Source organism: Crocuta crocuta, unplaced genomic scaffold (genome assembly GCF_008692635.1).
Source record: "Crocuta crocuta isolate KB4526 unplaced genomic scaffold, BGI_CrCroc_1.0 scaffold170, whole genome shotgun sequence".
NCBI lineage: Eukaryota > Metazoa > Chordata > Mammalia > Carnivora > Hyaenidae > Crocuta > Crocuta crocuta.
The window spans coordinates 10,485,218-10,511,783 of record NW_027527853.1 but is presented as its reverse complement, the minus strand read 5'-3'; the positions used below and the strand labels follow the sequence as shown (position 1 = coordinate 10,511,783).

Genomic DNA, 26,566 nt, shown 5'->3' with positions numbered 1-26,566 from the left:
GACACTTGGGCTGTTTCCTTAATTTGAGTATTGTAGATAAGGCTGTGTGTATCCCTTTGAATTAGTATTTTTGTATTCTTTTGGTAAATACATAGTCATGCAATTGCTATATTATGGGATAGTTCTATTTTCAACTTTTTGAGGAACCTCCATACTGTTTTCCAGGGTGGCTGCACCAGTTTGCACTCCCACCAATAAGGTAAGAGGGTTCTCTTTGCTGCATCATCCCCAATAACTGTTGTTTTCTGTGTTGTTAATTCTAGCCATTCTGATAGGTGAGAGAGGGTATCTCATTGTAGTTTTGATTTGTATTTGTATTTGATGATGAGTGATATTGAACATCTTTTCATGTGTCTGTTGGCCATTTGTATGTCTTCTTTGGTGAAATGTCTCTTTACATCTTCTGCCCATTTTTAAATTAGATTATTCCTTTTTTGAGTGTTGAGTTTTGTAAGTTCTTTATAGATTTTGGATACTAATCCATTATTAGATATGTCATTTGCAAATATATTCTAATCCGTAAGTTACCTTTTAGTTTTGTTTCTTTTGCTATACAGAAGCTTTTTATTTTGATGTAGTCCCAATAGTTTAATTTTGTTTTATTTCCCCTAGTAAGAAGCTGTTCTAGCTGATGTCAAAGAGGTTATGACTTATACTCTCCCCTAGGATTTTAATGGTTTCATGTCTCATATTTAGGTCTTTAATCCACTTTGAATTTATTTTGTGTTTGTTGTAAGAAGGTGATCCAGCTTCATTCTTTCCCATGTTGCTGTCCAGTTTTCCCAGCACCATTTGTTGATGAGACTGTATTCTTCCCATTGGATATTTTTTCCTACTTTATCAAAGATCAATTAACCATACAGCTGTGCATTCATTTCTGGGTTTTCTTCTTTTCCATTGATCTATGTTCTATTTTTGTGCTTTTACCATACTGTTTTGAATATTGTAACTTTTTAATATAACATGAAGTCCAGAATTGTGATGTGCCCAGCATTTCTTTTTCTTTTCTTTTCTTTTTTGTTTTAAATATTTTTATTTATTTCTAGGAGAGAGAGAGAGAGAGACAGCGTGAGCAGGGGAGGGTCAGAGAGAGAGAGGGAGACACAGACTCTGAAATAGGCTCCAGGCTCTGAGCTGGCAGTCAGCACAGAGCCCGACGTGGGGCTCGAACCCACGAACCGCGAGATCATGACCTAAGCGAAAGTCGGACGCTTAACCACCCAGGTGCCTCTCCAGTATTTCTTTTTCTTAAGAAAAAAAAGTTTACTTATTTATTTTGAGACAGAAAGAGACAGCATTGGCAGGGGTGGGGCATAGAGAGAGGAAAGAGAGAATCCCAAGCAGGTTCTGAGCTGTCAGCGCAGAACCCAACGAGGGGCTCGATCTCATGAACTGTGAGACCATAAGCTGAGTTGAAATCAAGAATTATTAACTCTTACCAACTGAGCCACTCAGGTGCCCCCTGGTCTTCATTCTCAAGGTTGTTTTGTCTATTCAGCATCTTTTGTGGTTCCATACTTGTTTTAGGATAGTTTGTTTTAGTTCTCTGAAAAATACTATTGGCATTTTGATAGGGATTGCATTAAATGTGTAGATTGCTTTGGGTAATGTAGACATTTTAATAATATTTGTTCTTCTAATCCATGTGTATGGAATGTCTTTCCATTCCTTTGTGTCATTCAGTTTCTTTCATGAGTGTTTTATAGTTTTTATAGTACAGGTCTTTCACTTCTTTGGTTAGTTTTATTCCTAGGCATGTTACTATTCTTTTGGTGCAATTGTAAATGGAATTGATTTTTTGATTTCACTTTCTGCTGCTGCTTCTTTATTGATGTCCAGAGATGCCACAGATTTCTGTACATTGATTTTGAATCCTGTGACTTTGCTACATTTGTGTGTCAGTTCTAGCAATTTTTTGGTGGAGTCTTTTGGGTTTTTCTATAAAGTATCATGTCATCTGCAGATAGTGAAAGTTTGACTTCATCCTTGCCAATTTGGATGCCTTTTATTTTTGTTGTCTGGTTGCTGTGGCTAGGACTTCCAGTACTGTGTTAAATAACAGTGGTGAGAGTGGACATCCTTGTCTTGTTCCTGATCATAAAGGGAAAACTCTGTTTTTACCAAATGAGGATGATATTAGCTGTCGGGTTTTTTTGTTTTTTTGTTTGTTTGTTTTTGGTATATGGCCTTTATTATGTTGAGTTATATTCCCTCTAAACTTACTTTGTTTAAAAAAAATTTTTTTAATGTTTTGTTTATTTCTGAGAGAGAAACACACAGTGTGAGCAGGGGAGGGTCAGAGAGAGAGCGAGACACAGAATCAGAAGCAGACCCCAGGCTCTGAACTGTCAGCACAGAGCCTGATGAGGGGCTCCAACCAATGAACTTCGAGATCATGACCTGAGCCGATGTTTGACGCTTAACCAACTGAGCCACCCAGGCGCCTCTAAACTTACTTTGTTTATTGAGGGTTTTTTATCTTGAATGGATATTGTACTTTCTAAAATGCTTTTTGTACATCTGTTGAGAGAATCATATGGTTCTTATCCTTTCTTTTATTATGTGGTGTGTCACGTTGATTGATTTGTGAATATTGTGCCACCCTTGCAACCCAGGAATAAATCCCACTGGATTGTGATGAATGCTTCTAATATATTATTGGATTTGGTTTGCTAGTATTTTATTGAGAATTTTAAAATGCATCTATGTTCATCAGGGATATTGGCCTATCGTTCTCTGTTTTTAGTGGAGTCTTTGTCTAATTTTGGTGTTAGGGTAATGCTGGCCTCAGAGAGTGAATTTGGGTTTTCATTGGTTTTCTATTTTTTGGAATAATTTCAGAAGAATAGGTATTAACTTTTCTTTAAGTGTTTCACAGAAGTTACCTGTGAAGCCATCTGGCCCTGGAATTTTTTTGTTGGGAGATTTTTGATTAGTGATTCAATTTCTTTGCTAGTTATCAGACTGTTATAGTTTTCTATTTCTTCCAATTTCAGGTTTTTAGTTTGTATGTTTCTAGGAATTTATCTATTTTTTCCAGGTTGTCCAATTTGTTGGCATATGGTTTTTCATAATATTCTCTTATAATTATTTGTGTTTTTGTTGTTGTTGGTTGTTATTTTTTCACTCTAATTTGTGATTTTATTTATCTGGGTCCTTTTTCTTTTCTTTTTGATACATCTGGATTGAGGTCTATAAACTTTATTAATTTTTTCAAAGAACAAGGTCCCGATTTCATTGATGTGTTCTAGTGTTTTTTACTTTCTATATCATTTATTTTTACTCTAAAGATTATTATTATTTCCTTCATTCTGGTGGCTTTTGGCTTCAGTTGTTGCCATTTTCCTAGTTCCTTTAGATGTAAGTGTAGGTTGTTGAGATTTTTTTCTTACTTCTTAACATGGACCTGTATTCCTATATACTTCCCTCTTAGACCACTTTTGCTGCATCCCAAATATTTTGGACCCATTGTGTTTTCATTTTCATTAGTTTCATGTATTTTTTATTTTCTTATTTAGTTTCCTGTTGACCTATTCATTCCTTAGTAGCATGTTCCTGAATCTCCATGTATTTGTGGTCTTTTCAATTTTTTTCTTGTGGTTGACTTCAAGTTTCACAGTGTTGTGCTCAGAAAAATATGCAGGGTTTACCTCAACCTTTTTGTGTTTGTTGAGGCCTGATTTGTGACCCAGTATGTGATCTGTTCTTGAGAATGTCCCCTGTGCACTTGAAAAGAATATGTACTCTGTTTTAAGATGGAATGATCTGAGTATATCTGTTAAGTCCATCTAGTCCAGTGACGCATTCAGTCACTGTTTCCTTGTCAATTTTCTGTTTAGATGATCTGTCCATTGTTATAAGAGGGGTGTTAAAATCTTCTACTATTATTGTATTGTCGCCAATGTAGTATTCCATTTGTTATTAATTGTTTTATATATTTGGGTGTTACCACATTGAAAGCATAATATTTAAAATTGTTAGATCTTGTTGTTGGATTCCCCCCCTTTTAATAATATAAGGCCCTTCTTCATCCATTGTTACAGGCTTTGTTTTCGAAGTCAAGCTTGTCCAATATAAGTATTGCTATCAAGCTTTCTTTTGATGTCCATTTGCATGATAAATATTTCTCTATGCCTTCACTTCCAATCTGCTCGTGTGTTTAGGTCTAAGATGAGTCTCTTGTAGGCAGCATATAGATGGGTGTTGCTTTTCTGTCCATTCTGACACCCCATGTCTTTTGATCGGAGTATTTAGTCCATTTACATTCAGAGTATTTGTAGGTTGATATATATTTAATGCCATTTTATTACTTGTTTTGTCATTGCTTCTAGAGATCTTTTCTTGTCTTCATCATTTTTGGTGTTTCCTTAGACTCAAAGAGTCCCCTCTGATATTTCTTGCAGGGCTGGCTTAGTGATCACAAACTCCTTTAGTTTTTGTTTGTCTGGGAAACTCTTTATCTCTCCTTCTATTATGAATTATAGCCTTGCTGGATAGAGTATTCCTGGCTACATATTTTTATCATTCAATAATTTGAATATATCATGTCACTCCCTTCTGGTTGCCAAGTTTCTATTGAGAAATTTGCAGCTAGCCTTATGGGTCTTCCCCTGTAAGTTAAGGACTTCTTTTGTCTTGCTGCTTTTAAGATTTTTTTTTATCACTGTATTTTGCTATTTAATTACAATATTTTTTGGTGTTGGCCTACATTTGTTGATTTTAAAGGGAATTCTCTGTGCCTCCTAGATCTAGATGTCTGTTTCCTTCCCCAGATTAGGGAAGTCTTCAAGCTATTATTTCCTCAATTTTCTGCCTTTCTTTCTTCCTTCCTTCCTTCCTTCCTTCCTTCCTTCCTTTCTTTCTTTCTTTCTTTCTTTCTTTCTTTCTTTCTTTCTTTCTTTCTTTCTTTCTTTCTTTCTTTCTTTCTTTCTTTCTTCTCTTCCTCCTCCTCTTCCTATGATATGAGTGTTATTATCTTTGATGGAGTCACTGAGTTCCCTAAGTCTATTCTTGTGTTCTATAATTCTTCTTTCTCTATTTTGTTCTGCTTCCTTATTTTCCATTATTTTGTCTTCTATATCACTAACTCATTCCTCTGTTTCTTCCAGCATGCTCTTCATTGCATCAAGCATCTTTCCAATCTCAGTTTTTGCATTCTTCATTTCTGACTGAACTGATTCTTTTTTTACTCTTTTATCTCTGTGGTAAGGGTCTCTTTAAAGTCTTCCATTCTTTTCTCCAGGCCAGCATATATCTTTATGATTGTTGTTTTAAATTCTCCATCAGGCATGTTACTTCACTTAGATCTCTGGCCATAGCCTTATCTTATTCTTTCATTTGGAATAAATTCCTTCATGTTGGCATTTTGTCTAAGTCTCTGCCTTCTTCTGTGCGTTGGAAAAGCCAGTGATGTTTCTTTCCCCTGAGAGTAATAGCTGAAAAAGAGGTCATGTAGTGTCCAGGCCTTAGAGCTTCAGGGAGTGTTTCTGGTGTGTGCTGTGTGTACTCTGCTGTTGTGTTTTGGCTGCTCTCTCCTTAGGCCAGTCATTGATAGAGGCTGTCCTTGCCTACAGTGGGCAGTGCTTGGTCCTTGACAAGAATGTAGAGAGTTTCAACTAGGTGTGCTCTGATCTGCGGGTGAAATCAGACCTGATATACTTCCATTATAACTGGATCCCTGGAGATGTGGTGTGGGTAGGAGCTTGCACTGGTCTTCTGGGGGAGAAGCCCTCCATGCTGATAAGGTTAACCTGGGATTTAATCTCCTGGAATTTCTAATTACCACCCCCCACTTCATCATTGCTTTGGTTTTATTCTTAATTTCCCTTTTGTTTTTCAATCTGATCTTGGTTTTCTCCATAAGATTCTTGGAATTCTTTTTCTGCTTTAGATCGAGAGATTTATGGGCCCATCATCATCTTCATCATCACCACCACGACCACCACCACCACCACCACCACCACCACCACAACTACAGATGTGTAGATTGCACTGCTTAATCCTAAACAATTTAAAAATTGCATTACTTGTATTAATTAACTCAATCCTTATCCTATTTCACAGAAAGAAAACAAGGGAACAGTTTTTACTTTTTTTGAGTGGGAGATCATTTGCTTATTTCATGTAAACAAACTATCAAGAATTTAACTAGGAGATGGTATATGAAAAGCAAATTTTATGACTAAGTCTCCCTAATTCTTTATGATTTATTTTAGCATTTTGCCAATAGCTGAATGGTTATAAGATTCTAGATTGAAAATCATTCATTCCAAGCTTAAAAACCTCATACTACTTTCTGCAATATAAAAATTGCAAAAGAAGTAGATATATGGATTTCTATAGCCTTTTGTAGAAGGCTAATCTGGAAAGATGTTAAGATTTCTTTATATTTCATGTTTGTAAATTTTATACTGTCATTCCTAGATACCAAAATTATTAATTTATTGAGCTGTTTACCAGCTCAATAGACTCCACCTATGCTTTCAGCTCATCTTTTTTCTATTTCTTTTTCATCACACCATCACTGTAAGCATATTGAAGTGAGATTTTATAGCTGCTTGCTTCATAAATGATGTTGACCAACTTGAAATGCCCTCCATTTTTGTTGTCCAAATGGAAAATTTCTTGTGTCTTCCAAAATATTCTTTTTCTATGAAGTCTCCAAAGTATATGAAGAGACCNAAAACATAAATTGGTGTAGCCACTCTGGTAGACAACATAGTATTTCCAGAAAATTTTCAAAATAGAATTACCATTTGATCCAGCAATCCCACCTCTGTGTATATATCCGAAGGACTGAAATATGGAACTCAAAGAGTTATCTGTAGTCTGATGTTCATGTAACATTTTCACAATAGCTAAGATGTGGAAATAATGTAAAAGTCCATGTAAAGAAGAATGGATAAAGAAAATGTGGCATATACACATTATGAAATATTATTCAGCCTTTACAAAGAAGAAGATCCTGCTACTTGAAACAACATGGAATTGTCTGGAAGCCATTATTCTAAGTAAGACAAACACTTTATGATCTCATTTAAATGAGGAATGTATTCAAATGTATAGAAGCAGAGAATAGAATCATGGTTGTCGGTGGCCAGGAAATGGGGAAATAGGGAGGTATTGATTAAGTTTCAGTTACACATAATAAATAAGTTCTGGAGATCTGTATAACATAGGGCCTATGATTAACAACACTTTCTTGTCTACTTAAAATGTTGCTAGGACAGTAGATCTTAAATTAAGAGCTTTTACTTTCCATGTAAAAACAAAAAAAAATCAATAGCAAAGGGTCCAGCAAGAAATCTTGGGAGGTGATAGATAGGTTAATGGCAATGATAGTGATGGTGGTTTCCTGGGTGTGTATTTATCTCCACACACATCAAGTTGTATACATCAAATATCTACAGCTTTTGTATGTCAGTCATACTTCTATGAAGTGACTTAAACATTAGGATTGGAAGTATCTTCAACATAGAATTAGCTTAAGAAATTTATCTCAGTAAAGCATTTTACAGCACCAGAATCTAGAGCATTAATTTTCACATTAGGGTTTGTCCTTCACCGGGTCCCATCTAGACTGGTAACAACTAGCCTGGATTTAGAGACTCAGACATGGATTTCTGGTCTTCACTTTCTGTTTGTCAAGCTCACCCTTCAAGCATAGTCTATCTCAGGGTAACATAAAGTGCATTACGTTAATTTAAGTAAAATACATTTTTATCAAACCCTGACTGAAACCTTGGGGAGGCTCACACTCTTTTCAGTAGTTGGACCACAATTCCTTGACTTCTTTCTGCATTGCCAAACCTCAACCGTTTCCGTACACTCTTCAGTTGTTCAGCTCTGAAGTACTCCCAAGTTCCCGCAGCATCCTGTAGCTGTCTTTAGGAGTATTCTCAAGTGGACCCTAGAGATTATGTGGCTCAATCTAATATTTTACTGAAGTTTACTTCAGTGTTTTTGGAAGTTGATCAGGTAGGTGAAGGCAGCACCCGGCTTGTCTAGTGCAAATGATTCCCAGTCTACTATGGTCCCTTAGTATTCCAGTCCCACTGCCACTTCCCTAAGCCATCATTCTCTGTCTCCCAATTCCTGTAACAGTTTGTACGCAATTTCCGCTCTCATCATGGCTTTTCGAAATTCTTTGTATATAATCTATACAGCTAATTATCTGTGATTTTTTAGGGCATGTATCATATTTCTTCATTGTCAATAAGATGAAATATGAAATTTGTAATAAGACCATCAAGACCATGTATGATCTAATCACAGTGTAGAATGTGTTTCATAAAATGTATTTGAGATGATCTAACCTCAGGGTTTGGGCTAATGACAAACAAAATAAAAAATTGTTTCACTCTTTTTAGATTTGTTTCTTGTAAAATAAAAAAGAGACCAACTCTAGCTGGACAGTAGGTATGATATGTACACAAAGTTTGACGACTGATGTATTGGAAATGCTGATTTTAAGGTAGGTTATCAATCAGAACATAACCTTATAGTTTACAACACAAAACAACCAGGAAAAAGGCTTAGTTTTTTTTCACTAGTAATATGAAATAGATAAGCAAATAACTCACATTCTGTAAACTTGAATCTTTGGAGGAAATTATAGAAATATGAAATAAGCGCTTCCTTTCTCTGATAAAGACAAGCTTTCAGATAAGAATCAATCATAATTATACATTATGATTCTGAGAGGCTGTCTGGATATAGAATAAAAAAATTTAGGCAATAGGAGCATTGGTAAGCTGTTGGCTGTGTGTTTATTCCTTGTCTTTAGAGAATGCTCTAAGTGTGAGAACAGTTCTGTTTCTCTCTAGCATGGGATTGATACAGACATGTGTAGCTAAGCTAAGAGCTAAGAACAGCATTTAAGAGCACACCTGTTGCAAACCATGTATATTCAAGGGTGAAGAGTACTATGCCCATCATTTCCTTGGACTAAGCATGGAGGGACTGTGGATCCAAGCACTGGTGCTGTTTCTGTCATTTCCTTCATATCCACAATGTACTATCCAACCTTCTACCACTTTAATGATCTAAATGCCCTTTGATAAATATGAATACTTGTTGAGCCACGTTTATGTCTAGAGGGAAGTGAAATACAAAGTATATAAATTATGAAATTTAGTAAATTTCAAGCACATGATTTATTTCAGAGGGAAGAATCAAAATTCAAAGAATTTTGCAATGAATAAATTGTCATCAAAATGTGGAAAATTTGGGAGAAGATTGTTATGTATATCAAGGTAAAGTGTGGACTTGCAAAAACAGATTCTGTTTTGCGTGTATGTGTGATTTGATGAGTTTATTTCTTATACAATCATCAGCACAACTGTAGCTCCCATCTGTCACAATACAACACTATTAAGATACCATTGACTACATCCCTTGTGCTGTACCTTTCATCCCCTTGAACTGTTTATTCCATAACTGTATCACCCATTCCCCTTCACCAATTTACCCATCCCCCACCTTCTCCCTTCTGGCAAGCATCAATTTGTTCTCCATATTTATGGGTCTGTTAATACTTTTGTTTGGTTATGTGTTTGTTCTTTTTAGATTTCACATATAAGTGAAATCATGGTGCTTACTTTCTCTACCTGTTTTCTTTCACTAGCATCATACCCTGGAGCTTCATCCTTGTGGTTACAATAAAAAAATCTAATCCTTTTTTATGGATGAGTCATATTCCCTTATGTACATAAAGCCACATCTTTACCCATTAACCTTTTGATGGACACTTGGGTTGCTTCCATATCTTGGCAATTATAAATAATGCTGTAATAAACAGGGGTGTGAGCTGAACAATGTTTTTAATTTTGATGAAATTTAACAGATTTACATTTTTCTAGGAATGTGCATAAATCAAGTGTGGTTGCCAGAGATGCTATACCAGAACTCTGTGGACTACTACAGTGGCTGGAATGAAGAAAAATGGTTTTCTAAAGCCTTCCACTCCAAGGCTATAAAGTGATTTTATTTTTATCTAGATATTTTCATTCTGAAAATTGTCTCCCTCAGAGCCTGGTGGACCTGCTTGTTCCGCAGAGTGTAGATGACAGGGTTCAACAATGGGGTCACCACCGTGTGCACAAGTGAAGCCTCCCTATTGGAGTCCAGCCTGTTTGTTTGCTTTGGTTTCACATATATAAAGACACAGCTGCCGTATATCAGGGAGAGGACTATCAAGTGAGACGAGCAGGTGGAGAAAGCTTTCTGTCGCTCCCTGGCTGATGGGAGTCGCACAATTGTGACTACTATGTTGCTGTATGCAATGATGGTTATGAGAAGGGACGTCAGAAGGATACACAAAGCAAGGACAAAGGCCAACATTTCAACAGACCTGGTATTAGAACAAGAGAGATGAATCAGGGAACCAAGGTCACAGAAGAAGTGGGGGATGACACTTGGGCCACAGAAGGATAATTGGGAAACCTTTACTATCAGACCAGTCATGAGAGTGAAAGCCAAAACACAACAAGAAGTGACCAAGCGGAAGCAAGTCTTGAGGTTCATGATGGTTGGGTAATGCAGAGGCTTGCAAATGGCCATGCACCGATCCACAGACATCACTGTTATGAGGAAGAAACCTGTTGCACCCAGATATACATACACAAAGGCTTGTATGAAACAGGCAATAAAGGAAATGGTTTGCCTGCCTAAAAGAAAGATGACCAGCAACTTGGGAATAACAGCACTTATGAAACAACACTCAAAGAAGGAGAAAATGCTGAGGAAAAAGTACATAGGTGTCTGAAGCCGGGAGTCGGCACAGGTGATGGTCACTATGAGAGCATTGCCTGCAATGGATGCCAGGTATGCCAGCAGGTGCACCAGAAAGAGGACCTTTCCCAGGTGTTGGAAGGCAGGGAACCCCTCCAAGGTGAATTCCTGGACAGTGGTCCCATTCCCCATTTCCATGGGCATCTCTTTCCACGGCATCATCACTGCTGGTCTTGATCTACAATAAAGACATAAAGGAGAGCAAATGTTTTAGCAGAGCATATGATTGAATTATTTGCCTATCCAAGAAAGTGGCCAGGAAGATAGCAAAGTGACTTATCCAGTTGGTTCTTGAATCAGAAGGACCTGAGTTCAATAGTGATTCAACACTGAGTTCTAATCCCTGAGAGATGAGTCATCTGTGGAAAGGTAGTTTACCTTTATGAACTTCACTTTTACCCTCAGCAAAATGAAGATGACAGGATCTGCCTATTCATGTTCTTGTGAGAATAAGTAAGATAAAGCATGCAGCTCACTTGGCATATGATGCCAATGTTTCCTATGTGTTCCTCAAAGTCTAATTGTCACGTGATGGTCATTAATTGTATTCTTGAATAGAGCATCATCAGTAGGCAGAATGGTTGAAAGTTTTGAGTTATTAAATATTTTATTGTTATTAATAATATTATATATTTTTAGTATTAAGTTTGTAATTTTCCCTTTGTGTGTCCCTTTTAATATGTAACATTCTGTGGTCCAAGTTGTCATCATCATCTTCTGTTGATATTCATACCTATTCTATGCTGGTCACTGAAATTCACTTTTTCTATTACCCTTTACAATAACGATGAGCCTCTTCTTCTAAGGAAGCAGAAACTGACACTTAGATTCAGAGAGCTTAGGTCACATACCTGGGACTTTAGCTAGAATGTCCACGTCCAGAGTATCTGCTATCTCTAAATGCAGAGACAAAATATTTTAAATGGAAACAAATTTATTGCTGATGATCTCTCAACCTTTAGTGCAAGATTAGCTTTATTTATAATGTTTCTATCTAAGCTTAGTATCACTGATGAGTTACTGACCTGTAGATTGACATGGAGCCAGAAAAGATCTACTTTAGCATAAGCAGTTTGTAGAAGAGACTGTAGAACAGAGATATTTTGGGCTGCTCAACAGCGTAACGTAAACTGTGAATGCAGGATTTACCACCCACCCCCAGAGTACATGCTGGGTTGTGAGGGCAGTGGGAATGATGGTAGTGCACAGGATTAAGGCACTTAGGAGCATATGCTGGGAACCTACATTCACTCTTCAATGAAAGCTCATTGAACATTCTTCACTCTTCAGTCTTCCCAATCAGTGACGTCTCTTATGATGGTGTTTGGCTGTAGCATCTCAATACTAAGCTAAAGCTTGGCAGTATGGAATGTGTCATTCTCAGTAACCCACTGTGTGTCAGGTTGTCTGAAGGGCTGCTTGTGAAACCAAACTGCTCACCCTCTGAGTGGAACAGCCTGAAGGTGCATTTGCTTCTCTTCCAGTTGACCCCAGAAAGTTCACAAAATCACCACAGTTCCTGACGCTAGTCATGCACAGGAGTCACTTCATGGTGGGCAGTGCTACCTCCTCTAGCTGCCGGTGTGCTCTAATAAAGAAGGATTTTATGTGGGCTGAGGGGAAAGGAGAGGAGAAGTAAATGCATTTGTCATAGCTTGTTGCCCCACAATAGGGTCAATAGGCTTCCCATGCAGCCAGTGTTTTGGCTGACAATGCCTTGTTTCTACAGCCCAGGATGTTTCACATGACAGCAAGCCTACATGGCAGCCTTGACCCCTGAAACCTCAGAAAGGAGCTGACAGACTAAAACAACCACATTTCACTGCCCCTAATGGAGGGATAGAGCTGGATTCATGGACTACTTAGGGTCCTGATGAAAGGTCTGGCTCTGCTCCCCCAAGTAGGTAAAAGCTCCCTTAACCTGCAACATTGCTGTCCAACCTCTATACCAGGGAATGGGATTAGGCAGCTTCTTTTAATTTTAGCCCTGGGTGCTCCTAGGACCAAGGTCCTTCTGCTGAAGCACTCCACTGTCATGGGCACACCTGCTCCAAGACACCTTCTAGTGCACTGAACTTCTCCATCATATCCTCACCTTTTTGTGTGAGATGCATCCTGCTTTTCCTGCATCCACGAAGAGAAGCTGCTGTCATGCACGTTTGAAGTCCCTCTGATATTTTTGCCACAGGACTGTTTGGTCAGCAGCACCAAACATGCTGCTGGACGTAGCCAGTGAGCAGAGTGTTCAGGTCCCCAAACCTTATTAGATCCTGAAGACACAGAGGCAGAAAGTTAAGGCACACCTGGTGTCTTGGGGGCAGCTAGTTGGTCACTGTAGAGAACGAGGTTTACTGATACAACTTTTATATTTATCTTTCCATTGTCAATGGTAACACTGATTCCCAGATGTCCACATATTCTCTGCCAAGATTTTTCAAAGAAATTATTTGACAATTTCCCAAGGGTTTCTAAAATCCCAGGCTGAATGTTGCTACCGATTTCAGGTGAAAGTCCAAACTATAATTTTCTACATATGGTGTATCTACTGAGTTTTAAAACAATAGATTTTATGGTGAGAAAGAGCTTGATAACATCCTGGCTCTCCTGAGGCCTTTGGGAGGATACTGGGGAAGCCCACCTTTCTTGATCAGTCATTCTTCATGCTTCCACTAACCTTTTGATTCTTTTCATTGTATATTTTTGTCTGAAGATTATTTTTGTTGTGCTTCCCAATCTCCTTGTAAAGGAAAGCACAGATATTTTCCTCAGAGAAGAAAGGGGAATGCTAGGTGGTGTGGGTAACATCTGTACCTTGGCAGCTCCCTGTCTTTAAAACAGAATCTTGGAAATACATCCCCAGATTCTTTCTGGATGCACATGAGGAAGAAATGTAAGCCCAAGGGTGGAGAAGCTTCATCCATACCAAGCACTGGCTTGCAAGGCTGCTTCTTCTCCTGTGTATATCAGCTGGGCTGCAGTGGCAGGAGAGATCCATTTTTCAGTGACTCCTGGCTTCCCATTGAAATCCAGAGAAGTGGACTGAACTCCCAAGGGATATTTGCAGGCAACTTCTGAGCATATGGGAGCTGGAAATTTGTTTTTTCCAAATCTTCCCACATCATTTTTGATGTCTCAAGGTAGGCAAATATTATAGAAAGTTTCAGAAATTTCGTGTGGGTCCCACCTTCCCACAGATAGACAAAATCATTTTTATAATATCTTTGCCTCTATTCATTCTGCTTTCAATCCAGGCCAAACATGAACCTCATGGTCCTAAGTTGGAAGTAAGGGAAAATAAAGAATATTAGGAGTAAAGTTACAGAAGGTAGAGGGAAGTGAGACTATACATTTTAATGCTCAGATAAAGACACGTTTGCATGGGGGTTTTAGTTATATTCAGAGCCAGCTTCATGGTGCAAAAATACCTCTCACACTAAGTCCCAATGCCAAAATAGAACATTTTCATGTTGTGTTGATTTTTTGAGTTACAAATACTGATATATCCCACATAAACATTGATTGACAAGGTTTACTGAGAGATATGTTCTCTGAGGTTTAAATACTAATACCAGGGGTTTTTGTACTGGAAAATTGTTCTGTAGGGTAGATGGTAAAGTTTGGATTAATAGATATATGTCCACATACTGCTCACCACAAACACTTCGTGTATTAGATTGGGTCTGGTATTTATCTATCAGACAGTGACTGCTTCAATGACATTCAACAAAAGAAACATGGAAGAAAAGATCCAGAAAGATATAGAGTACAATACAAATTTCTACAGAGACTAACGAGATTAAACCACAGAGACGTTATTTTTTAAATTTTTTAATTATAATTTTAATGTTTATATATTTTTGAGAGAGACAGAGACAGAGACAGAGACAGAGTGCCAGTGGGGGAGGCGTTGACAGAGAAGAAGACACAGAAACCAAAGTAGGCTCCAGGCCCTGAGCTGTCAGTACAGAGCCTGACATGGGGCTTGAACTCACAAACTATGATATGTGATCATGACCCGAGCTGAAGATGAATGCTTAACCGACTGAGCCACCCAGGTGCCCCACAGAGACTTTCTATAGAAGAAGCGCTTTACTCTACAAAGAGAAAAACAGTGTCCTTGCATGTACTCATGATCCACATTAAAGAATAAAGAAGGTATCAATAATTTAAAAATAATTGTTAGATATTATAGAATTCATATTCTCTATTCAAATGTACAAAAACTAGAAATTAATAATAGTTTTATAAACAATACTTTGCCTGGCAATTAAAAACTTTCCTATGTAACATCAAAGAGCTATTTGAAGTCACCCCTGTAGAAAATGAAGCACTTTATTTAATTTAACCAGGGATTTAAACTCCTGGAATATCTAATTACCCCCCTCCAACCCCTCACCCTGCCCTTTCACCCTTGCTTTGGTTTTAGTTTTTATTTCCTTTTCTACCTAAGATTCTTGGAATTCTTTTTCTGCTTTAGATCCAGAAATTTCTGGGCTCCTCACCACCACCACTACCACCACCATCACCACAACCACCACGACTACTGATATGTAGATTGCACTGCTTAATCCTAAACAATTTTAAAACTGCATTACTTGTATTAACTTGTATTAATTTACTCAATCCTCATCTTATTTCACAGATGAAGACATATAGTCATACTTTTTACTTTGAGGTGAAAGATATTTGCTTATTTCATGGTAACTAATTGTCAAGAATTTAACTAGGAGATGTTGTCTGAAAGCAAATTTTATGATTTCTACTCTCCCTAAATGATTATAATTTATTTTAATATTTTGCCAATAGTTGAATGGTTATAAGATTCTACATGGAAAATCATTCACCCAAAGCTTAAAAGCCTCATCCTACTTCATACAGTATCAAAAGTTGCAAAAGAAGTTGACATATGGATTTCTATAGCCTTTCATAGAAGTGTTTTTATTTATTTTTTAATCTGGAAAGATGTTAAGATTTCTTGATATGCCATGTTTGTAAATTTTATTCTGTCATGCCTAGACACCAGACTTTAAAAAATTTTTTTAACGTTTATTTTTTAGAGGAAGAGAGAGACACAGTGTGAACAGGAGCCAGGCAGAAAGAGAGGGAGACAAAGAACCCGAAGGAGGCTCCAGGCTCTGAACTGTCATCACAGAGTCCTATGTAAGGCTTGTACTCACAAACCGTGAGATCATTACCTGAGCTGAAGATGGACATTTCACCAACTGAGCCACACAGGTACCCTGTAGAAACCAGACTTTTTAAATTATTGAGCTGTTACCACAGGAGATATTGTCCTGTTTGTTTATTTAATAATTTATTTTCCTCTAGAAAACAGAGGGGAATAAATTATTTTCTATTTTATTATAAAATCCATAATAAATACAATGTTGACATTCTGGACTAAAGTAGTTTCCCCACAACTTTTCTACCTCTTTTTCTTTCTGTATTTTACTTTCTGAAACTTATCCATTTACTTATATGCCAACAATGTGAGTGATTCTTTGCTTTCAGCTATTACATTTTTAATTTATAAAATCTTTATTTCTTTTGTTGTTTACCCATTCTTTTTTTTTCATTTTTATCAAAACTTAATGATGTTTTAAGGATGCAATACTATCTAGGAGCACTCTGTGCTGATTTTGGTTTTCATTTTCTTTTTGGGAGGTGGGGAAGAGGTAGCAGCAGTCATTTCCACTCTCCTGGAACCTGTTGTCTAGATGATAGCAGCTGACACCCTGGGAACTATGTTTTAGAGAATCCCTTGCCAGTAGGGTCCAGGTTGAATGCCACTAATGAAAGGAATTGTGTGATAGCTGGAAGGCAGAAGGAAAGCAGAGCTATTATTGTTCCCCTAGAAGTGGGTAGCTGTATGGTCAGATTTTAGCTAATCTGAAAGCCACTCATATCCCCACAGAAGCCAAAGTGATCTTACTTATGCAAATCTGACCATGCCTTACCACCATTTTAACTGGAATGAGTCCCCTACTGCCCTTGGGATAAGCTAATACTAACACCATCATATCTTCATATTTTGGTCACTGAAAGTCTGTCTATTTCCATTCAAGTACTCAAAAACTCTTTCTGTGGGGCATCTAGTTGGCTCAATCATTTAAGCATCCAACTTCAGCTCAGATCATGAACTCACAGTTTGTGTGTTTGAGCCCTGCATTGGGCTCTGTGCTGACAGCTCAGAGCCTGGAGCCTGCTTCAGATTCTGTGTCTCCCCCTCTCTCTCTCTGCTCCTCCTTCACTCACACTCTGTCTTTCTCACAAAAATAAATAAACATTAAAAACATTTAAAAAAAACCCAACTCTCTCTGCACATGGTGTTTGACATCACTTAGAATTAAGACCCCACCTATGCCTTCAGCTCATCTTTTTCATCACACCATCACTGTAAGCATATTGAACATGATTTTTTAGCTGCATGCGTCACAAATGCTATAGACTAACTTGAAATGCCCTCCATTTTCGTTGTCCAAATGGAAAATTTCTCGTGTCTTCCAAAATCACCTTTTTCTATGAAGTCTCTAAAGTATATGAAGAGACCAAAAAAAAAAACCAAAACAAAACAAAACAAAAAAAACAAACAAAAAACACCCCTCCAACAAAACCCCAAAACAAACCACACCAAACTATTAAAAAGTGGGTAGGGAAACTGAAAAGGCATTTTCCCAAAGAGGACATATAAATAGCCAAACAGGTACATAAAAAGATGCTCACCATCACTAAATGAAAATGGAAACATCATTCAGGGAAATACAAATAAAACTACAGTGAGATATCACCTCGTTCTTCTTTGGATGACCGTTATGGAAAAAATGCACAAAGAATAAGAAGTGTTAGCAAGGATGTGGAGATATAGGAACTCTGGTCCACTCTTATTCAAAACATAAATTGGTGTAGCCACTCTGGTAGACAACATAGTATTTCCAGAAAATTTTCAAAATAGAATTACCGTTTGATCCAGCAATCCCACCTCTGTGTATATATCCAAAGGACTGAAATATGGAACTCAAAGAGATATCTGTAGTCTGATGTTCATGTAACATTTTCGCAATAGCTAAGATGTGGAAATAATGTAAAAGTCCATGTAAAGAAGAATGGATAAAGAAAATGTGGCATATACACATTATGGAATATTATTCAGCCTTTACAAAGAAAAAGATCCTGCTACTTGAAACAACATGGATATGTCTGGAAGCCATTATTCTAAGTAAGACAAACACTTTATGATCTCATTTAAATGAGGAATGTATTCAAATGTATAGAAGCAGAGAATAGAATCATGGTTGTCGGTGGCCAGGAAATGGGGAAATAGGGAGGTATTGATTAAGTTTCAGTTACACATAATAAATAAGTTCTGGAGATCTGTATAACATAGGGCCTATGATTAACAACACTTTCTTGTCTACTTAAAATGTTGCTAGGACAGTAGATCTTAAATTAAGAGCTTTTACTTTCCATGTAAAAACAAAAAAAAATCAATAGCAAAGGGTCCAGCAAGAAATCTTGGGAGGTGATAGATAGGTTAATGGCAATGATAGTGATGGTGGTTTTCAGCATGTATACTTATCTCCAAACACATCAAATTGTATACATCAAGTATCTACAGCTTTTGTATATCAATCATACTTCTATGAAGTGGCTTAAACATTATGATTGGAAATATCCAAGAATCTGTAATTCTCGATATAGAATTAGCTTATGGGATTTATCTCAATAAAACATTTTAAAGCACCAGAATCTAGAGCTTTAATTTCCACATTAGAGATTGTCCTTCACTGGGACCCATGTAGACTGGTAAGAACTAGCCTGGATTTAGAGACTCAGACTTGGATTTCTGGTCTTCATTTTTCTATTTATCAAGCTCACCCTTCAAGCAAAGTCTATCTCAAGGTAATATAAAGAGCATTTAGTTAGTATAATAACATTTTTATCAAATCCTGACTAAAACTTTATGGGGGCTTCCACATTGTTTAGAGCTTGACCACAATTTATTCCTTCATTACTGAACCTCATCCACTTCAAAAAACTCTTCCGTAGTTCAACGATCAGGGAAGAACATGATTTCCATGTTTTGGCAGCATTTTGGTGCTATCTACATGTGTATCCTCAGGTGCACCATAGAGTTTATCTGGCTCAATCTTCATATTCTTTGGAGAAGATCACTGTGGTATTTTTATATGTTGACCAGGTAGTTGAATGCACCACCAGGCTTGTCTAGTGCAAAGATTACATGTCTGCTCTGGTCCCTTTGTATTCCACTCCCAACTGCCACTTCCCCAAGCCATCATTCTCTTTCTGCCAATTCCTGTATGCAGTCTGTATGCAATTTCCACTCTCATCATGGTTTTTCCAAACTCTTTTTATACAATGTCTGCAGCTAATTATCTGTAATTTTTTTAGGGCATGTTTCATATTTCTTCATTGACAGTAAGATGAAATCTGATTTGTAGTAAGACTATTAAGGTTATGTATGATCTAATCAAAGTGTAGAAAGTGTTTCTTTTTCTTTTTTTTATTCTTTTTTTTAATTTTTAAAATTTTTATTTTATTTTTTTTCTTAGTTTATTGTCAACTTGGTTTCCATATAACACCCAGTGCTCATCCCGACAAGTGCCCACCTCCATGCCCATCACCCCCCTTCGCCTCTCCCCNTATTTATTGAGGGCTGCTTTATGTCCCAGTATGTGATCTATCTTGGAGAATGTGCCATGCACACTTGAGAAGAAAGTGAAATCCTTGGCCTCAGGATGCAGAGTTCTAAATATATCTGTCAGATCCATCTGGTCCATTGTGTCATTCAAGTCCATTGTTTCTTTAGTGATTTTCTGTCTGGTAGATCTATCCATTGCTGTAAGTAGAGTATTAAAGTCCCCTGCTATTAGCACATTCTTATCTATAAGGTTGTTTCTGTTTGTGATTAATTGTTTTAAATATGTAGGTGCTCCCATATTTGGTGCATAGACATTTATGATTTTTAGTTCCTCCTGATGGATAGGCCCTGTAATTATTATATAATGCCCTTCTTCATCTCTTGTTATTGTATTTAATTTAAAGTCCATAATAAGCATAAGTATAGCTACTCCAGCTTTCTTTTGATTTCCAGTAGCATGATATATATTTCTCCATCCCCTTACTTTTAATCTGAAGGTATATTCCAGTCTAAAATGAGTTTCTTGTAGACAGGAAATAGATGGATTTTGTTTTTTTTATCCATTCTTCTACCCTATGTCTTTTGATTGGAGCATTCAGCCCATTTACATTCAGTGCTATTATTGAAATACGTGGGTTTAGAGTCTTTGTGTCCTTTGTGGGATTCATGCTTGTGGTGGTGTCTATGGTATCTTCGTTCCTTGCAACACTTCCCTCAGAGCATCCCCCTCAGGATTTCTTGTAGGGCTGGCTTAGTGATGACAAATTCTTTCAATTTCTGTTTATTTGGAAAGTTTTTTTTTATCTCTCCTTCTATTTTGAATGACAGGCTTGCTGGAAAGAGGATTCTTGGCTGCACACTTTTTTTGTTCATCACATTGAAGATTTCTTGCCATTCCTTTCTAGACTGCCAAATTTCAGTAGATAGGTCTGTAACCTCTCTGATAGGTTGCCCTTTGTATGTTAGGGCCTTTTTATCCCTAATTGCTTTCAGAATTCTCTTTGTCCTTATATCTTGCCAGTTTCACTATGATATGTCATGCAGAAGATCGATTCAAGTTACGTCTGAGGTGAGTTCTCTGTGCCTCTGGGATTTCAATGTCTGTTTCCTTCCCCAGATTGGGGAAGTTCTCAGCTACAATTTGTTCAAGGACTCCTTCAGTGCCTTTCCCTCTCTCTTCCTCTTCTAGAATTCCTATGATACGGATATTGTTCCGTTTGAGTGTGTTTCTGAGCTGTCAAACTCCCCTTTTCGTGTTTCTGGATCAGTTTATCTCTCTTTCTCAGCTTCCTCTTTTTCTATAATTATGTCTTCTAACTCACTTATTCTCCTTTTTGCCTGTTCAATCCGTGCATTGGATGCCTCCATTTTATTATGTATCTCATTTATAGCATTTTTTAATTCATCACAACTATTTTTAAGTTCCATAGTCTTTGTAGCAATAGTTTCTCTGATGTCTTCCATACCTTTTTCAAGCCCAGCAATTAATTTTATGACTATTGTTTTAAATTCTTGTTCAGTTATATTGCTTATATCTGTTTTGAGCGTTCTTTAGCTGTCATTTTTTTCCTGGAATTTCTTGGGAGGAGAGTTCTTCCGTTTTGTCATTTTGGTTAGTTTTCTATCTCTTGTTAATTTTAAAAGCTTGTTATGCACTCTGGCCCTGCGGGTGCTGCTGTATTAAAGAGGGCTCTTTGACTCTTCAGGGCCTGTCCATTCAGGAAGTGTGCTTTGAATGGTGTCTCTTGGTTTCTCTTATTGAGACTTTGGTTATTTTCTTTCCCTACTCGTAGTGGTATTTGGGACTCTCCACCATGTGTACTTTGGATTGTTTCTTGACGTAGCCCTGAAAGAGAAAACAGACAACCACACAGGGAACAAAGGTACACAAACGCACAGACAAATACAACAAATACGTAAACCAAAAGGGAAAAATAAAAAGAAAAAAAAAGAAGGGACAAAAAGCAAAACAAAACAAAAAAGAAAAAAGAGGAAGGAGGGAAGACAAATAATAAAAATAAAAATTAATAAAAAAATAAGAAAAGAAGAAAAAAGAAAAAACCCAAAAGACAAAGGACAGTCTAAAAGCATAAAAAGAGAATTCTCAGCTACAAATAAAGAGCCAGGTGTATGCAGTGCTGATGGAAGAGCATATACAAAGAGAGAAATGACAAGGTGGGCAGGAAGCGAAATTGGAAATGAAATGACCAGGCAGAGAGAGTAAGAGGCTTGATTCAGAGGGAGAGATCGTAGAATATGTTTAGAGGTGAGGAGAAATAGAATGTGTTTCTTAAAGTGTATTTTGGAAGATCTAAACTCAGGGTTTGGGCTAATGACAAAATAAAAAATGTCTTAATTTTTTAGAGACGTTTCTTGTGAAATAAAAAGACACATTTCAGCTGGAAAAGAGGTGTAAAAAGACACAAATTTGAGGATTGGGGTAATGGAAATGTTGATTTTAAGGTAGGTTACCAATCAGAACATAACCGTATAGTTGACAACACAAGTCAACCAGGAAAAAGGCTTAATTTTTTTTCGTTAGTAATATGAAATAGATAAGCAAATAACTCACATTCTGTAAACTTGAATCTTTGGAAGAAATTATAGAAATATGAGGTTATCAAACAGAACATAACCTTAGAGTTGACAACACAAGTCAACCAGGAAAAAGGCTTAGTTTTTTTCACTAGTAATATGAAATAGATCAGCAAATAACTCACATTCTATAAACTTGAATCTTTGGAGGAAATTATAGAAATATGAAATAAGTGCTTCCTTTCTCTGATAAGACAAGCTTTCAGATAAGAATCAATCATAATTATACATTATGATTCTGAGAGGCTCTCTGGAGATAGAATAAAAAATTTAGGCAATAGGAGCATTGGTAAGCTGTTGGCTGTGTGGTTATTCCTTGTCCTTAGAGAGTGCTCTAAGCCTGAGAACAGTTCTGTTTCTCTCTAGCATGGAATTGATACAGACATGTGTAGCTAAGCTAAGAGCCAAGAAGAACAGCATTTAAGAGCACACCTGTTGCAGACCATGTATATTCAAGGGTGAAGGGTACTATGCCCATCATTTCCTTGGACTAAGCATGGAGGGACTGTGGATCCAAGCACTGGTGCTGTTTCTGTCATTTCCTTCATAACCACAATGAAGGATGGGCACAATTTGCCCATTCCCCACCCTCTCCCTTCTGGAAACCATCAAGTTGTTCTCCATAGTTATGGTTCCGTTAATACTTTTTGTTTGCTTATGTGTTTGTTCTTTTTAGATTTCACATATAAGTGAAATCATGGTGCTTACTTTCTCCACCTGTTTTCTTTCACTAGCATCATGCCCTGGAGCTTCATCCATGTTGTTACAATAGCAAAATCTCATCCTTTTTTTATGGTTGAATCATATTCCCTTACACACATAATATCACATCTTTATCCATTCACCTTTCAATGGACACTTGGGTTGCTTCCATATCTTGGCTATTATAAATAATGCTATAATACATAGGGGCATGAGCTCAACATGTTTTTAACTTAGTTGTAATTTAATAGATTTCTATTTTTCTAGAGATGTGCTGAAATCAAGTGTGGTTGCCAAAGATGCTACACTAGAACTCTGTGGACTATTACAGTGGCCAGAATGAAGAAAAGTGGTTCTCTGATGTCTTCCACTCCAAGACTATGATGTGATTTTATTTTTGTCTTGACATTTTCATTCTGAACATTGTCTCCCTCAGAGCCTGGTGGACCTGCTTGTTCCGCAGAGTATAGATGACAGGGTTCAACAGCGGGGTCACCACTGTGTTCACAAGGGCAGCTCCTCTATTGGAGTCCAGCCTGTTCCTTTGCTTTGGTTTCACATATATAAAGACACAGCTGCCGTACATTAGAGAGAGGACAATGAGGTGAGAGGAACAGGTGGAGAAAGCTTTCTGTCGCTCCCTGGCTGATGGGAGTCGCACAATTGTGACTACTATGTTGCTGTATGCAATGATGGTTATGAGAAAGGACGTCAAAAGGATACACAAAGCGAGGACAAAGGCCAGCATTTCAACAGACCTGGTATTAGAACAAGAGAGATGAATCAGGGGACCAAGGTCACAGAAAAAGTGGGGGATGACATTGGGGCCACAGAAGGATAATTGGGAAACCTTTACTATCAGACTCGAGATGAGAGTGAAGGCCAGGGAGAAGCAGGCAGTGACCAAGAGGAAGCAAGTCTTGAGGTTCATGATGGTTGGGTAATGCAGAGGCTTGCAAATGGCCATGCATCGATCCACAGACATCACTGCTATGAGGAGGAAACCTGCTACTCCAAGAAATATAAACACAAAGGCTTGTATGAAACAGGCAATAAAGGAAATGGTTTGCCTGCCTAAAAGAAAGATGACCAGCAACTTGGGAATAACAGCACTTATGAAACAACACTCAAAGAAGGAGAAAATGCTGAGGAAAAAGTACATAGGTGTCTGAAGCCGGGAGTCGGCACAGGTGATGGTCACTATGAGAGCATTGCCTGCAATGGATGCCAGGTATGCCAGCAGGTGCACCAGAAAGAGGACCTTTCCCAGGTGTTGGAAGGCAGGGAACCCCTCCAAGGTGAATTCCTGGACAGTGGTCCCATTCCCCATTTCCATGGGCATCTCTTTCCACGGCATCATCACTGCTGGTCTTGATCTACAATAAAGACATAAAGGAGAGCAAATGTTTTAGCAGAGCATATGATTGAATTATTTGCCTATCCAAGAAAGTGGCCAGGAAGATAGCAAAGTGACTTACCCAGCTGGTTCCGGAATCAGAAGGACCTGAGTTCAATAGTGGTTCAACACTGAGTTTTAACCCCTGAGAGATGGGTAATCTGTGGAAAGGTAGTTAACCTTTATGAACTTCACTTTTACCCTCCGTAAAATGAAGATGAAAGGATGTGCCTGTTCATATTCTTGTGAGAATAAGTAACATAAAGCATGCAGCTCACTTGGCATATGATGCCAGTGTTTCATGTGTGTTTCTCAAAGTCTAATTGTCATGTGATGGTCATTAATTATATGCTGAAATAGAGCGTCATCAGTAGGCAGAATTGTTGAAAGCTTTGAGTTATTAAATATATTACTTTTTAAAAATAATATTATTTATTGTAGTAAACATAACAGTTAATAATATTCCCTTTGCATGTCCCTTTTAATATGTAACATATTCTGTGGTCCAAGCTGTCATCATCATCTTCTGTTGAGGATTTATACTTATTCTATGCTGTCAATGAAATTCACTGTTTCTATTACTCTTCACAATAACAGTGAGCTTCTTCTAAAGAAGCAGAAACTGAGGTTTAGACAGATCCAGAGAGCTTAGGTAACATAGCTGGGACTTTAGCCAGAATGTTCAAATCTAGAGTATCCACGCTTTCTAAATGCAGTGACAAAATATTTTAAAGTAAAAATAAATCTGCTGTGGATAATCTTTCAACCATAAGTGCAAAATTAGCTGTATTTATCTTGTATCTATCCAAGGTTAGTATCACTGATTAGTTACTGATATGTAGATTGATATGGGGCCAGAGAATATCTTCTTTAGCACAAGCATTTTATAGAAGAGACTGGAGACCAGAGCTATTTTGGGCTGCTCACCAGCATGACATAAACTGTGAACGCAGGATTTACCACCTACCCCCAGAGTTCATGCTGGGTTGTGAGGATGGTGGGAATGATGGTAGTGCAGAAGATTAATGCCCTTAGGGCCATGTGCTGGGAACCTACATTCACTCTTCCATGAAAGCTCATTGAACATTCTTCTCTTTTTAGTCCTCTCAATCAGTGATGAGTCTCATGATGGTGTTTGGCTGTAGCATCTCAATATTAGGCTAAAGGTTGGCAGTGTGGAATGTGTCACTCTGGGCCAGGTTCTCTGAAAGACTGCTTGTGAAACCAAATCATTCACTCCCCAAGTAGCACAGCCTAAAGGAGCCTCTGTTTCTTTTCCCATTGGCCCCCAAAAGTCCACCAAGTCACCATGATCCCTAAGACCAGTCACACACAGGAGTCAGTTCGTGGTGGGCAGAGCTGTCAACTCTAGCTGCCATTGTGTTCGAGAAAGCAAAAGCTTGCTGTGGCGAGGGGAAAGGAGAGGAGCAAATGCATTTGTCACAAGTTTTTGTCCAAAAGTGGGGGTGAATATGCATCCCAGCTGCCAGTGTTCTGGCTGGCAAAGCCTTGTTTCTACAGCCCAGGGTATTTCATACTATAGCAAGGCTACATGTCAGCCTTGACCACTTGAAACCCCAGAAAGGAGCTGACAGACTAAAACAACCACATTTCACTGCCCTCAATTCTGGGCTAGAGATGGAGTCTCAGACTACTTAGGGTACTGTTGAAAGGTCTGGCTCTGCTCCCTCAAGTGGGTAAAAGCCCACCTAATATGCAACATTGCTGTCTACCTCCTACACCAGGTAATGAGAGTAGGCAGCTTCTTCTAATTTTAGCTCTGGGTGCTCCTGGGACAGGGTCCTTCTGCTGCAGCTCTCCACTGTCATGGGCACACCTGCTCCAAGATACCTTCTAGTGCACTGAACTTCTCCATTATATCCTCACCTTTCTGTGTGAGACGCATCCTGCTTTTCCTGCATCCACGATGAGAAGCTGCTGTCATGCACGTTTGAAGTCCTTCTGATATTTTTGCCACAGGACTGTTTGGTCAGCAGCACCAAACATGCTGCTGGACGTAGCCAGTGAGCAGAGTGTTCAGGTCCCCAAACCTTATTAGATCCTGAAGACAAAGAGGCAGAAAGTTAAGTCACACCTGGTGTCTTGGGGGCAGCTTGTTGGTCACTGTAGAGAGCAGGGTGTACAAGTGCTACCCTTTTATTTACATTCCTGTTGTCTGTGGTAATGCTGATTCCCAAATGGCCACATATTCTCTGCCAAGAGTTTTCAAGGATATTATTTGGCAATTTCCCAAGGGTTTCTAAAATCCCAGGCTGAATGTTGCTACTGATTTCAGGTGGAAGTCCAGACTACAATTTTCTACAAATGGTGTATGTACTGAAGCAAGAGCATAGTTGTAAAACAATAGATTTTATGTTGAGAAAGAGCTTGATTATATAATGGCTCTCCTGAGGCCTTTGGGA

General features: G+C 38.0%; 2 protein-coding genes across 2 annotated transcripts; both read right to left on the bottom strand.

Annotated features, from left to right (window-relative positions):
- Window positions 1-9,990: 9,990 nt before the first annotated feature.
- LOC144245466 (olfactory receptor 6C75-like) lies at window positions 9,991-10,953 on the bottom strand. The gene has a single exon (XM_077780845.1). The coding sequence runs from the start codon at window positions 10,951-10,953 to the stop codon at window positions 9,991-9,993; it is 963 nt and encodes a 320-aa protein (XP_077636971.1).
- A 12,185-nt stretch (window positions 10,954-23,138) lies between these two features.
- Window positions 23,139-24,107, bottom strand: LOC144245455 (olfactory receptor 6C75-like). Its single transcript, XM_077780835.1, has one exon. It carries the CDS (start codon window positions 24,105-24,107, stop codon window positions 23,139-23,141), a length of 969 nt encoding a protein of 322 aa, XP_077636961.1.
- Between the last annotated feature and the right edge of the window lie 2,459 nt (window positions 24,108-26,566).

Excerpts from the sequence above, each read along its gene's own strand:
- LOC144245466 (XM_077780845.1), bottom strand. The coding sequence starts at position 10,953 with ATGATGCCGTGGAAAGAGATGCCCATGGAAATGGGGAATGGGACCACT.
- LOC144245455 (XM_077780835.1), bottom strand. The coding sequence starts at position 24,107 with ATGATGCCGTGGAAAGAGATGCCCATGGAAATGGGGAATGGGACCACT.